This window comes from Microtus pennsylvanicus, chromosome 2 (assembly GCF_037038515.1).
Source record: "Microtus pennsylvanicus isolate mMicPen1 chromosome 2, mMicPen1.hap1, whole genome shotgun sequence".
NCBI lineage: Eukaryota > Metazoa > Chordata > Mammalia > Rodentia > Cricetidae > Microtus > Microtus pennsylvanicus.
In genome coordinates this window covers 98,565,680-98,579,467 of record NC_134580.1, presented here as the reverse complement: position 1 = coordinate 98,579,467, position 13,788 = coordinate 98,565,680, and the positions used below count along the sequence as shown (strand labels likewise).

General features: G+C 51.9%; 1 protein-coding gene across 2 annotated transcripts; it reads left to right on the top strand.

Moving 5' to 3' along the window:
* Positions 1-703: 703 nt before the first annotated feature.
* Pla2g4f (phospholipase A2 group IVF) lies at positions 704-13,587 on the top strand. 2 transcript variants are annotated; one of them, XM_075961878.1, is made up of 20 exons: positions 704-814; positions 1,653-1,725; positions 2,292-2,428; positions 2,505-2,633; positions 2,936-2,973; positions 3,221-3,263; positions 3,660-3,726; positions 6,412-6,581; positions 6,706-6,816; positions 6,968-7,005; positions 7,215-7,350; positions 9,311-9,447; positions 9,657-9,879; positions 10,477-10,591; positions 10,772-10,909; positions 10,987-11,094; positions 11,230-11,442; positions 11,722-11,888; positions 12,613-12,799; positions 13,059-13,587. In XM_075961878.1, the coding sequence occupies exons 1-20, from the start codon at positions 704-706 to the stop codon at positions 13,313-13,315; spliced, it is 2,598 nt and encodes an 865-aa protein (XP_075817993.1). In that variant the 3' UTR covers positions 13,316-13,587. The 2 variants fall into 2 exon arrangements, with proteins under 2 accessions (XP_075817993.1, XP_075817991.1); XM_075961876.1 differs by having other exon boundaries at positions 2,933-2,973; positions 11,230-11,424.
* The last annotated feature ends 201 nt before the right edge of the window (positions 13,588-13,788 follow it).

The window sequence follows — 13,788 nt, the reverse complement described above, 5'->3', positions numbered from 1 at the left end:
TGCCTGAATCACCAAGAGAGTCATGAAGTGAATCTCTTCAGGGTATGGGTGACTTTGAGCATAGTATGGGCAGTGCGTGCAATGGGTCCTTTGTGTCAAGGGAATAACTGAGGGAGGCCAAAAGAGACATAAAATGTCTTTGAGTCACCATGAAACCCTGAGCCAGAGATTTCCATGTTTCCACTTAAGAGCTGTGGGGAAATTGGGACTTGAAGGAGGGACGGTGTGGGGATTTCTGGCAGCTAGAGGAGGGTAGCCCTGATTCAACATTAAATGCCATTAAGAGCCCTGATTCTATCTAATGCAGATTAGTTGGAAACAGGAATGTCTGAGCTCTTGCCCTACGCACTAGACAGGACCATGGCAAGGGGTGGGGTGAGGCCCTTGATGTCTGCTTTTCACAATTAGCTCAGTTAAGCAGGACCTGAGCTGGGGACCGGAGTGCTAAGCAGGACCCCAAGAATCTCTTGGAAAGGGACCAAGTTGCCTCTTGCCTGGGGAAAGCCGGCTGCACTCACTTCCTGGAGCACTTCAAACCCCACCTCCAGCCCCAGTGGCTACCCAGCCCTAGTCCTGGGCAGAGTAGTTGCTCCACCCTCCCCACTCCTGTGCCTCTTGCCAGACCTGAGCTTCAGTGAGTGTTGCCAGGGAGGGTAACTCTGGAAAGCAGGCAAGCGCGCTGCTGGGACCTGGGCTGCTGGCCATGCCCTGGACCTTCTGGCCGAAGTGGCTGGTAGGCAAGGGACTGCCTCTTCTCGGGGCAGTGCTGCTGCGGAAGAGAGAAAAGAGGGGAACCCAATGGAGCCATTGCTGGGTAATGTACTCATCTCACTTGGGAAGTGTTGATGGCAGAGTCCCGGGAGATGGTCCCTGTAGGGACTAAGCCAGTCACTGCACTGGGTTTTGATTTAGGGTGGAACATACCACAGACAACCTGGAAAAGCTCAAACCAGAGAGATGAACCCAGGCCTTGGCCCTAGAAAGTGATCTCCAAAACAAAATCATGGCAAGTCCTGTGACGGTTGCCTTTGGTTGGTTTGCGCCAAATGTGCTAGTCCGGTCGTATAACCCATTGTGAAGAAAAGGGATGGGGGATTGTTGGGGTTCTGGGAGGTAGACTGATACCCAGAAGACTGCAATCTGGTATTATCTTTTTTTAACCCAATCTTCAATCTAGTGACTTGTCAGACCAGTATAAACTGGGTGACTACTTCTCCTCACTTTCCCACTCCCTCCCTGCCTCTGCTTGGTCTTGGTCTTCCAGCCCTTGCCTAGAAGCCCATGGGCATGGTAGGTTCTGGCTTTCTCTTTTAATGTTTAACCTTCTAAAATACATTCTGCCAGTTCTCGGGCCATGTGGAGGGAGCAGCTGCAGTTTGGTCATATAAATCCTAAGTAGCTTAACTGCTCATAATGGCATTTAATGTTGAGCAGATCCAGGTTCCTCACTAATCCTGACCATCCAACACCCTGGGCTCTGCAAACGCTTCCTAGAGCTCCTGTCACAGGAGCATCGGTGACCCTGGACCAGGCAAGTGCTGTGGTTAAGACAGAGTCGAGGAGAAAAGAAGCCAGAATACGCTTGAGAGAGGAGATCAGGCTGTCTGTCCCTGGCTTCCTGGAACCGAGTTTCTTGGGTTCTGTTGTTTCAGCGGGAAACCCACCCATATTACGACCTACAGGTGAAGGTGCTGAGGGCCAGAAACATCCAACAAACGGATCTGTGTGAGTGAGCCTCACCTCCTCCTTCTTTTCTCTAGGCTGTTCTCAGGGCATGTGTGTGTGTACACGTGCGTTCATGTGTGTTTGCATGTGTGTGTGCACACAAATGCCCACCAGGAGTAGGGTGAAGGGCTGGGGTTAACTATCAAGGGAGGCTGCCCTGGTGTGGGGTGCACAGACAGGCAGGGGCACCGGAGGGATGAGTCGAGTAGACTCCAGCCTCCTCCTAACCCAGGAGGCTCTGTGAGGGTGTGTTAGGCTCACATTGCCACACATCAATGCCTGCTTTCAGGGAGCTTTGGTGGTGTTCACACAGGGCACAGAATTTTACTGCCTGAATCAGGCAATTTCAAGGAGTTACTCAATAATCTGTGCTGCTTCGTGACCCTTTGAACTGTGGCTGCTGCTGCAGGATTTCTTGTCAGTTGAGTGGGAGAGCCGGGAACACCAAAGCTCCCAAACCTGCTCCAGGCAGGTAGCCTCCTAGGCCCCTGCTCCTTTGTTTCCCAGCCCAGCCTCCTCCAGGAAACCTTTTCAGCAATAAGAGTCCTCTCCCCCCTCCCCTGCAGTGTCCAAAGCCGACTGCTATGTCCAACTGTGGCTGCCCACAGCTTCTCCTAGCCCCTCTCAGACAAGGACAGTGACTAACTGCAGTGACCCAGAGTGGAACGAGACCTTCCGTTATCAGGTCCACGGTGCTGTGAAGGTACAGGCCAGAAAGGGGCTGGGCATGGAGGCCAATGAGTTCCTCCTCAACACTGACCTTTCAGTCCTGTCCTCAGAATGTCCTGGAGCTAACCCTTGGTGACAAGGATATCCTGAACAGTGACCAGCTCTCCATACTTCGGTTTGACCTGAGTAGTCTCCAGCCAGGCAAACCTCACACAAAAAACTTCCCTCTGAAGCAGCAGGTGAGGTCCACCTGGGTGAGCAGTAAGTGAATCTCCAGGAGAGAGCCCCACACTGAGTCACCGATGGGCAGCCATCTTGGCTTGACCCTGGTCAAGTCTGCTGAGTCTGGCACAGTGCCCGGCATATATTACAAATGGATAAAACTCTGGGGAAATGCTACTGCTCCCCTATGTCTATGAGGTACCATACCAGACTCCCCTTCTAGGCCCGAGAGCTGAGCAAAGGTGGGAGGCAGGGGCAACCCCTGAGATTTTTGAAGGTTTTTGAAAAGATTGACGCCTTGCTCACCCCCATGTAGGAGTCACAAGAGCTGCAAGTAGAATTTACTCTGGAGAAGAGGTGAGTCCAATTAGAGCTGTTATTTATCCACTCATTCCAAGTGCCAGGCCTCAAGTCCTTCACTTGCCTTGGAGGCCTGGTTTCAGAGAGCACAGCTTAGTTTTGCAACTTACTTGTATGTTGGGTGACAAATCTCCCTATCCACAATTCTGTCGTGCTTCCCAGGCTCCTGTGCCTGCTTAGAACATATTGTTTCAACAGTCATGGTAAGGGGGGTGATGGCCCGTGAACCCTTCCTCTTTTACAGTCAGAAGCCTGTTTCTGAAGTCATCACCAATGGGGTCCTGGTGGTGAGTAGGGAAGATGGGTGTGGGGCTGGGGAGCAGGAGCCAGGCTGAGTCCATGACGCCCCATGTCTCTAGAAGACACCCAGTCCTTCCCTAAAGGAAGCTGTGCTAACAATGAAGAACAAGAAGCTACCTTGAGCCTGTGTGGGCTTCACAGACCCACTGCTCCTCTGGGACCGGGCTGCTGAGACTGCTGAAGAAGCCTGTGGGGCCCCATAATTCCTTTTTTTAAACCAATGCCCACTTCTTACGAGTCCAGGGGATTGTCACAAAAGACCCCTGCCCTTAAGGCCCATGTCCTAGATAGCCACTGTGCTCCTTGCCCTGGATATTCCTCTCTTCCTCCATCTTGGACAGACCCTTGGGTTCTCTGACTCCAAAAGCTTCTGCTTTCCTCAGGCTCAGCCCTGTCTGAAAATCCAGGTCACTCTCAAAGGAGACAAGACAGCCTCACTTGGAGAGTACGGTGAGTCGGGTCCTCACTCTCGGAGCCTACCTTCTTCCTGGGGGCTATGTCTGATGGGAAGGAGATGGCTCTCAATATATAATGCTTAAAGTGGGGAAAGGGCAGCAGGGGCTTGGCTAAGAGTGGTCTCCCTCACCTCTGTGAGCAACTGATCAGCCTGGACAGGGATGCAGGAGAACAGACTCAACTGAGCAAGTGCTTCTGAAGCCTTTGGTCGCAGCCTGGCCACTCACATGTGACCAAACAAAGTCAGAGGGCAAGGGGTATCGTCTGCCTCCTTACGAGAGAAACTGAAGTCAGTCTGTTAGCATAGAAGATCTGAGAAGTTGGAAGAAGGCAACCCGAAAAGATAGCATAAATCTTGTTTCCGATTTGTTTAGTCTGCCAGTCTTGTGTAAAACCAAGGCCTCAGCCTTCAATTTAAAAACCTCAGTTTTAAAAATAACAAAAGGAGGGGGCTGGAGAGATGGCTCAGTGTTAGAGCGCCTACTGCTCTCCCAGGGGACCTGTGTTCAGTTCCCAGCAACCACATGGCGACTGTCTGTAACTCCAACATCTGACACTCTCACACAGACATACATGTAAGCAGAACACCAATGCAAATAAAACAAAAATCAATAAATATTTTTTTAAAAAATAACAAAATGAGACTAAGGAGAAGGTTCAGTGGGTAAAAGTACTTCCTACACAAACTTGAAGACCTAAGTTCAAATCCCTTGTATCTACTTCAAAACCTGGGGATGACCCCCAGTGCTAGGGGGGTCAGAGACAGGAGGATCGCTTGAACTTGTTGGCTGCCAGCCCAGCTCCAGGCTCAAGGAGAGACATTGTCTCCAGGGAATAAAGTGGAGCATGACATAGCAGGATACCAACATCCTCTGCCCTCCTCATGTGTGCACAGGCACATATAGTCACACACTTGTGAGCATGTCACACACAAAACCTTAATGAAAATGACAAAATGTCCTAATCAAAAGTCATGACATCATGGGACCTTGAGCAATTCAAGAAAGAGATCTGAGCTAACTAAGAAACGTACGACTGTGTCATGGTGGTCATTCCTCTTGTCAGTCAGAACACTCCTTCATAGTTAAATACCCTTGAGGCTGCAGATTTATTATTTCAAAAACTAAGGCACAGGGGCATTCCCCGACACATGTGGGAAGGGTCAGCATCCTCTAAAAACTAGCTCCATCATTATTTTGCCTCCTTTAGACTTTCCTAAAGGACCATGGGGAAGGAAGAATGTCCCCTCTATCCACAAAGTGCATCTTCCTGCTTTGTGGCAGCCTCTGCCATCTCCCTGCGGGAGTGCTTGCTCTGATAAATACGCTGCTTAAAATGCATCTCTAGACCCATTTCATTCCTCCGAGGAAAAAAGAGCTGAGAAGACACACACACCCCTAACAGCATGGCAAAGAGAGAATACGGGGGAAGTACAGGATTGGGGTTATTAATGCAGTCTGGCACAGAGGGGGAGAATCCAGATGTGGGGGGTGGGGCCTGGTGGAGTGATAGGAAGATGTCCCTTCCCACACGGAGAGGCGAGCCTGTGAGATGAGTGCTGCCATGGAGACATGGAGGGTCTGGCATTATGCTGGCCATATTCCCTCACGGCAGCCACGCAGAGCAGGTGCAGCCTGATAACCTCTTCCTATCACACGGCCAGTACACGGAGAGCCAGGACCAAACAGGTCTGACACACTCCAAGGCCTTTGCCTTCACCATGAGATCTGGCATTTCTGCAGTCAATGGCGTATCTTAGTCTGCCTCCATCTCGGGCTATGAACCTTGGTGGGAGAGGAAAAGCATCTTTCCCGGTGTCCCTCCTACCTCAGAGCTGCCAAGACTGGCTTCATCTTGTGCAAGGGTGTGATTCTATCTGGACCTTTGCTGTCCTCCAACCCTTTGGGCCATTGTTGCTTCTGTGGTGTGTTTGGGACCCAGACTCTTCTGCATAGCAGTGTATGCCTTGGCTGGGATGTCAGGCCTGGGAGTTCCTCTCTGGCATCTACCACCTCTCATAGCGGCTAGGAAACAGGGCAGGAAGAGGTCTTCCCACTGTTCTTTGCTTCCCCCCCCCCCGCCGCCACTCCAGCCTGGGTCTCCCCTAGCTTGAGCAGATCTCTGACCCCTCTGCTTCTGCAATATGTAATTCTCTGTACCCAGAATGCCAGTCTGCCTTCTACCTGCTCTTCTGAGTCCCTACACTTTTCCAAGGTCTTTAACTTTGGGGAGCTAAGACCACAGCATATTTCTATGTTCTCTTTGGCTACAAACCTCTCTAAAAGCAAGGAACATAATGCATGGATGGAGTCAAGAGATCGGGAATATTAACAGTTGAAAATGGGTACTAAATGCAATAATGAATGGATATGTATGTAATTGGTTACATGTTAGGCAATTAAAATAAAAATTTCAAAATCACCAGCCCCATAGGCTATGGGCTGCCCCCTTCCCTTCTCCCCTAGTATTTGTGTGTTTCCCACACTGCACCAGGGCTGATTGATTATAGAACCCAGGAGCTCTCCATGGATCTTTCCCTGTGGTCAGGGTACTGAAGTGAGCAGGGAGATGAGAGCTAGGGGTATGGGGAAGAGGAAGAATTACTGTCACCTGGAACGCCACCGTCCTGACACATTTACATCCACCCACTTTGGCTCTTCACGGCATCTCTGCCCTCAGGCTCAAGGCAGATCCAGCTGGCAGTGCCTGGGGCCTATGAGAAGCCACAGCTAGTGCCTCTCCAGCAGACCAGGGAGCCAGATCTACCACCTACCTTTTCCTTCCACGTGAATCCGGTGCTGAACCCCAAACTGCACGTAGAGCTGGAGGAAAAGCTCCTGGTTCTACAGGTAAGCGAGCAGTGGCAAAGGGAAGAACAGTGGAATGAGTCTGTGTAGGAGAAGACTCCAGACTGCTGGAAGCAAGTCTTCCATGCCCCCCCCCCGCCATTGTTCCTTGGCATCTTCTCCACAGAGTGACCCAAACGATGAGCTGGAGGCTCAGACCAGCAAGCTGAGAAAGGCAGACATCTTGCTCTCCTCTCTGCCTCTCGGCCAGGAGAGACAGCACTCTGTGGTTCTGGAGGTAAAGTTTAATCTGGCTCTGGGGGCCCCTGCCTGCCCTGTGATCACCCAGAGAGGTCTGGGGCCCACGCTGGCCAGTTACCTGAGCACCAAGGGTCAAAGGTGGGGGTCTGACCTCACCTCAGGGATGAAGGCACTGCTGTTTCTTTCAGGGCCAGGAGGTGGCTCTGAGTCTGAAGGCAGAAATGAGGTGAGCTGGGGTTGCTGGTGGAAGGCCTTGGGGCTTGACTAGAAGCGGGAAATACCCCAGTGGGTTCTGCTTTCCTGCCCACTTCGGTCAGGCCATGGGGACCACCTCTCTGGTACTAGCGGGAAGTCCCCAGGGTGTGGCTCTGTCCCTATGAAAACGCACTGGGCTCAAGGTTCTCCTCCATACTCCATTCTCCCCATCTGAATCAGCTCTGAGGACTTAGACCTGCGCCTTGGCTTTGAGCTCTGCAATGGGGAGCTGGAATTTCTGGACAAGAGGAAGCATGTTGTATCCAAGGCCCTGCAGCGGGTGATGGGATTGAGTGAGGCTCCACACTGTGACCAGGTATGGGCTGGAAGATGAGCTCTAGCAAATCCAGCCTGTTCCCTTGAGGGGTCTTGTGTGCATAAGAGTGGCCAGGAAGCTCAGAGGAAGTAAAGGCCGCTGAGGATGAAGAGAGCACGGGGGCTTGTTCCCCTCGCTGATGGGCACATCAACTGCTGGGGATCAGAACGAAGGCTTACAGTCCTGGCTGGGGGTGGAGATCTTTAGCAGCTCGGGCTGTCACAACAGAACACTGCAGACAATGGAAATTCGTTTTCTCATGGGGTCTCTTTCCTGGCTGGTAGACAGCTGCCTTCTTGCTGTGGTGTCGTGTGACCGTTCCTCTGTGTATATGTGCGCGTGTGTGCTTGTGTCTGTGTGTATGTGTGCATCTGTATGAGTGTGTCTGTGTGAGTGTATTTGTGTGTATGTGTATGTTTATACATGTATGAATTGTGTCTGTATGAATATGTTGCTGTGTGTGCATGTGATTGAGTGTAGTATACATGTGTGTGAATGTGTGTGTGCATGTGCACGTGTGTATTGTGTGCATGCCTGTGTATGGGCACACTCAGGAGTAGGAGCTGTCTTACACTACCTTCCTTTTAGGACAGAATCTCACTATGTAGTCCTGGCTGACTTCAAACTTGCTATGTAGACCAGGTTGGCCTCAAGCTCTGCAAAGAACCAATTGCCTCTGCGTCCAGAGTATAATGATTAAAGGTGTGGGCCACCATACCTACCTCCTCAAAGCTTTTGTTGTTTTAATGAGATAAGAATTTACTATAGCTAAGGCCTAGCCTCCTATGTAATTCAAACTAGTCTTGAACTTGTCATCCCCCTGCCTCAGTCTCCCAAGTGCTGGTATTCCAGGGATGTACTACCATGTCCAGTCCTCTTCCTCTTCTTATCAGGACACCAGTTCTATCAGACTGAGGCCCTCCCCCATGACCCGGCTCTAAGCATATTACTTCCTTATAGGTTCTGCCAGCAGTCACTAGGAGGACTAGGGCTTCAACAGTGTCAGGGGTGTTTGCTCAAGTGGTGCATGGATGTAGAGGGTACTGCTGGCATCTGTTGAGGAAAGGCCAAAGATGCCACTGAAGGTCCTACACACAATACAGAACCACAGGGAACCAGCTAGGACCAAAGATGCCACTGAAGGTCCTACACACAGTACAGAACCACAAGAAGCCAGCTAGGACCAAGTGTTCACACTGCTAACTGGATTTGGTGAATCAAATACACCTGTTGATAGATGCCCTTCTGAAATAATGGCTAAGAGCTGCCTCTGAGACCCGCATGGCGGTGCATGCCTGTAATGCCAGCACCAAGGAGGCGGGAACAGGACGATCAAGACCATCTTTGGCTTCATGATGAGTCTGAGGGCAGCCTGGGCTTCATGAGACCAGATCAGAAAACAAAATAAAACAACAAGACAACAGGCTGAGGAGAAGGCTCAGTCAGTAAAGTGCTTGTCTGAGTTCAGATTCCTAGCACCTATGAAAGCAAGGCATGGTGCCACACGTCTGGAACCCCAGCCTGGGGCCGGGCAATGGTTCCAGGCAGGTGCTTGGGGATAGGTGAGTCTAGCTGAATCCACGGGTTCAGTGAAAGACAATGTCTCAAACAATGAAGTGGAGAACAACTGGAAATGACACCCAGTATCCTCCCCAGGCCTCCATAGGCGCGTCTGTTAGTATGTACACATGCTTAGAGCCATGTACACTCACATACACCACACACAGCACACAGACTTTTTAAAAAGACAAGCCATCTGTGGGCTCTCACTCTTGGGTTTGACAGCCATCCCATACTGCATGCCCTTGGGCACATCATCAGTTTTGTCATCTGTAAAATGGGAGGCTCACTGGGTTTCTGGGAGAATTCAGTGGGCTGACACGTGGAAGGTGCCTGCTGTGGATAAGCAGCAAATATGTCAAGCCCAGTGATGTTGCTATCGAATTATTGCTGCATTCAGGTGCCTGTGATCGCCGTGTTAGGCTCCGGGGGTGGAACCAGAGCCATGACGTCCCTGTACGGCAGCCTGGCGGGGCTGCAGGAGCTTGGCCTGCTAGATGCTGTGACCTACCTAAGCGGGGTTTCTGGGTCTACCTGGTAAGTGAGGTAGGCTAGAACACAGAGCAAAAGTGAGCTCTGGGTGGGTAAGAAGGTCCAGGAGAAGGGGTGGAGTCTCCCTTCAAGGAGGTCAGGATGAGTGAGAGGAGGCTGGGTCCCAGGGACGAGCCTGAGTGGGGGTGCAGGACTGCAGGTGTGTGTGACAAGAACGAGCTTCCTCTAACTCTCAGCATCCCTTCCACCAACAGGTGCATCTCTACGCTCTACAAGAACCCTTCCTGGTCCCAGGAGCCTTTGCAGGGCCCCATTGACCGTGCCGCGGCTCGAGTCTGCAGCAGTAAGATAGGGTTGATGTTCCCAGAGCAGCTGCGATACTACATCCGGGAAAAGGAGATCTGGAAGAGCAGAGGCCAGACCATGTCCCTCACTGACTTGTGGGGCCTCGTTATCGAGTATTTCCTGAACCAGGGGGTAAGAGAACAGGAGATGGCTACATTTGTTCCATCCCAGCTCCCTTTCCACACTTTCTTTCTACCTTACTTCTTTCTCACTCCTGGAGCAGAGTCCAGTAAAAGCCCGGTTTGAAAATGGTTTCTGCTTGCCTCTGCAAAAACAGAGGAGCCGCCAGGCGGTTGTTCCTAGAACTGCAGGCCCCGTCCGTTTGAGACAGAAGATTCAGGGTAGCTGAGCCACTTGTGTGGCTATTGGCTGAGTGTGTTTCACCTGGGACAGCTCATTTCTATTAAGTTACGTCTCCTAGTGATTTCCTTTGTAAAGAAATTAGACTGACTTTTCAATGATCCCCTAAAACCTTCAGTCTAGCTCTCTGTGTTCTGATATGCTTTCTGGAATGGCAAAGAAAGGAGAGTGTGTTCCCAGAGGCACTGGGGTTATGGAAACCCCACAGGGCTCTGAGCTCTGCTACAACCTAGAGCTACAGCCTGGCCTTGACAACACAACATACCCCCGGTGGGTACACCATCAGTGTACCGAACTGACATCAAGCCCTGGGGATAAAGAATGGGGACTCCCTGCAAAGCCAAGCTGTCTGATTTCTCTCTTGCCCAGGAAAACCCCGCCACGCTGTCAGACCAGCAAGAAATAGTCAGCCAGGGTCAGAACCCTTACCCCATCTATGCCAGCATCAATGTTCACACACACTTCAGTGGCGAAGACTCTGCAGGTGCCTGGGTGTGGGCCCAGAGGAAGAAGGCAGGAAGAGGGCGGTAGGAGGGTGGAGCTATTAGATCTAAGTGGGAGGTGCTCCCAAGCTGGGACCTTGGCAAATGGTGGAGTTGCTTCCTCTGGTTTTCCGGAAGGTTCCTGCTCAGTCACGAGGACCCTGGTTACTTTGTTTCCCCAGAGTGGTGTGAGTTCACCCCCTATGAGGTCGGTTTCCACAAGTATGGGGCTTACATACCCACCGAACTCTTCGGCTCTGAGTTCTTTATGGGTCGGCTGCTGCGGCGCTGGCCAGAACCCCGCATCTGTTACCTACAGGGTGAGTCTAGGCTTGGATGCTGGAGATGGGCAGGGTTAGGGCCCGTTTGTGATTCGGGTCCCTGTTTGTCTCTGTAGGCATGTGGGGCAGTGCTTTTGCAGCCAGCCTGAATGAGATCTCTCTGAAGATGGGAGGCTCAGGCCTGGGTTTCCTGGACTGGTACAAAGAGCGCGTTAACGTCACAGGTGAAAGCAGAGGGCCCTGTCCAGCTGCTACCGCTTCCCACTTGCCAGAGCCCGGGCAGAGGGACGAAGGATGGATGAGGGAGATGGACAAAAGGTGGTCTCACTTCTCACTGCATTTCACTGCCCCCTCTCTAGATGACTGCCCAAAGTCGCAGTTTCAGGACCCCACACGACTGCCTACCATAGTCATCACCCCACAGGGTCCCTTCTCTCAGGCTATGTTGAACATATTCACCTCCCGCTTGACCTGTGCCCGGAGCTTTAACTTTACCCGAGGTCTCTTCCTGCACAAGGACTATGTGACTAGCGTCGAGTTCATGGCCCGGAAAGGTAAGCACGCGTGGTTTTGCGGAAGGAGGGAACTGTAAGCAGATTCTTCTGGTATATACGTCTGGTTCACAGGGGCCAGCACTGGCTTTTCTCTGGGTGTTGGGGGAAGTGAAGTCATGGCCCTCTGGTGCTGATGGGGAAGGCTTTTCTGGTTGCTCCAGAAGGCAGGGTAGGCAGGCTAGAGCAAGGGACTGCCTGGCCATTGGGAGGCCGGAGAATTCTAGGGACCAACTGCGGATGCAAAGAGACGAGGGTCGCCAGCAAGAACGACTGCATCTATCCCGGTGCACCTTACAGACAGACATCCTGACGCTTGCCCCAACAAGCTCACACCCATGAGGGATAGCCTGTGCCTAGTGGACGGAGGCTTTGCCATCAACTCACCGTTCCCGCTGATCCTGCAGCCCCGGCGGGCCGTGGACCTCATTGTGTCATTTGACTATCCCTTGGAAGCCCCCTTTCAGGTATGGAGGGAAGGGGAAGTAGGGGTCTCCTAAACTGAGTAGAGGGGGAGAAGGGAGAAAAATCTGTCCTGAGACTGGGTGTTTGGGTGTTATCTCTGGTGGTAGGTGTCTTTTAAACATTGTCGACAGTTCAGGTCTCCCAGATGGTGGATTCTGGGATTCTGAGAGGGTGTGTAAAGAGGGTCTCAGCTGTCTCCTAGAACCTGTCTAATTATGTTAGGATTTTTCCCTTCTTCACATGGGTCTGGGGTTGCTGTCCTTTGTTACTATGGTAACACTGACCGTGAACATCCTCTAAGGGGACATCTGCAAAGCATGCCTCAGAATCACTAGGGCAGTAGACGGACGTCATCAATCTCACGTGGGGTTGGCGGTCTCTCTTTGACTTCCTCTTTATCCTCCTTATCCAATGGCTGCCTAGGACAGGAGAGCAGATAAAAACCCCTCCAACACGCCCTTGCTCTCAGTCCCTTAACAGGGAAGAGAGGAGGGACTGGCGAAGGAACAGCCATACTAAGGGGAGGAAGGATGACGTAAGAGGTCTAGAGGGACTAGCTTGACAGCTGGCCTTTGCTAATTATTGCTAATTCACTACGCTCCCTCTAGACACTTATTTCCAACTTTATTCGGCAAATAGAGAGGTGGCTCAGAAAGCCACTCGGTCATTCAGAGACAGAGCTAGCTGAAGCCTGAGTCCAGGTCAGAAGCTCGCCTCTTTGCCCAGGGCTTGCAGATGACAGAGAAGTACTGCCTGGATCGAGGAATCCCCTTCCCCCGGATTGAGGTGGAACCAGAGGACTTGGAGAATCCCCGTGAGTGCTATCTGTTCACGAAGGCCGAGGACCCCCGCTCACCCATTGTGCTGCATTTCCCCCTTGTCAACAGGACCTTCCGCACACATCTGGCCCCAGGTAAGGGGAAGTCCCAAGCCTGCTCCAACCAGCGGGAGAGGATGGAACACTAGCCTTCTGGAAGGCCTGGGCTAACCACTGTGGCCTCCGCTGCCTAGACGTGTTCTCTCTGAACGGTCTCTTTCTAATGGGTCCAAGAGTTAAGATGCTCTCTTCCAGAGAGCAAGCCAGAAATCCCGGGCAGGGGAGTGTCCAGGACCATCAGCTCCCAGCCAGTTTCATAGAGTACTTTAGCCTAGCCTTGCTTTCTCACCCCCAGATAAAGAGCGACAAACAGCTGAAGAGAAGGCCTTTGGGGACTTTGTCATCAATGGGCCAGATACCCCCTATGGAATGATGGACTTTACCTATGAGCCCAAGGAGTTTGATCGGTTGGTGGAGCTGAGTCGATACAATGTCCTGAACAACAAGGAGACCATAAAACGTGCCCTCCAGCTGGCCTTGGATCGGCGGCAGGCGGGGGAAAATGTTGGGGGCCAACCTGGTGGGAGTCAGAGGACTGTGGTCAAGATGTGATGGAGGCCCTAGGCCAGGGCTTGCTGAGGGAAGAGAGAAGACGTTTCCTTCCCCGAGGTTTCCCAGGCTCCAGAGGTCTTGCCGGTGAACTTGGAAAAGAACCTTCTCATTCCCTAGAGAAGATATGACAACCTATCTCTCCAGGAGTGCTTGGAGACACTGGGCAGGAGAGAGCAGATTTCACATTATAGTGGGGTAATATAAGTGTAGTGAGAACTAGGCACGAGCCTCATCCGAGGGCCCACCCCCTCCACAGAAGGATCTCTGTAAACCCTGGCTCTTAGAGCTTCACCACAGAGAGAACTGTGGGCTGAGAATCAGCTGTCCTCTTTTTACTGAGACTGGATGTTAGTCCTAGCACTCAGGAGGCAGAGGCAAGTGGATCTCTGTAAGTTCAAGGCCAGCCTGGTCTACAAGAGCTAGTTCCAGGACAGGCCCCAAAGCTACAGAGAAATCCTGTTTCGGAAAATAAA

Excerpts from the sequence above, each read along its gene's own strand:
- Pla2g4f (XM_075961878.1), top strand. The coding sequence starts at position 704 with ATGCCCTGGACCTTCTGGCCGAAGTGGCTGGTAGGCAAGGGACTGCCT. Across the intron at positions 2,429-2,504 it reads AGGTCCACGGTGCTGTGAAG|AATGTCCTGGAGCTAACCCT; the intron begins GTACAGGCCAGA and ends TCCTGTCCTCAG. Across the intron at positions 3,727-6,411 it reads AGCCTCACTTGGAGAGTACG|GCTCAAGGCAGATCCAGCTG; the intron begins GTGAGTCGGGTC and ends CTCTGCCCTCAG.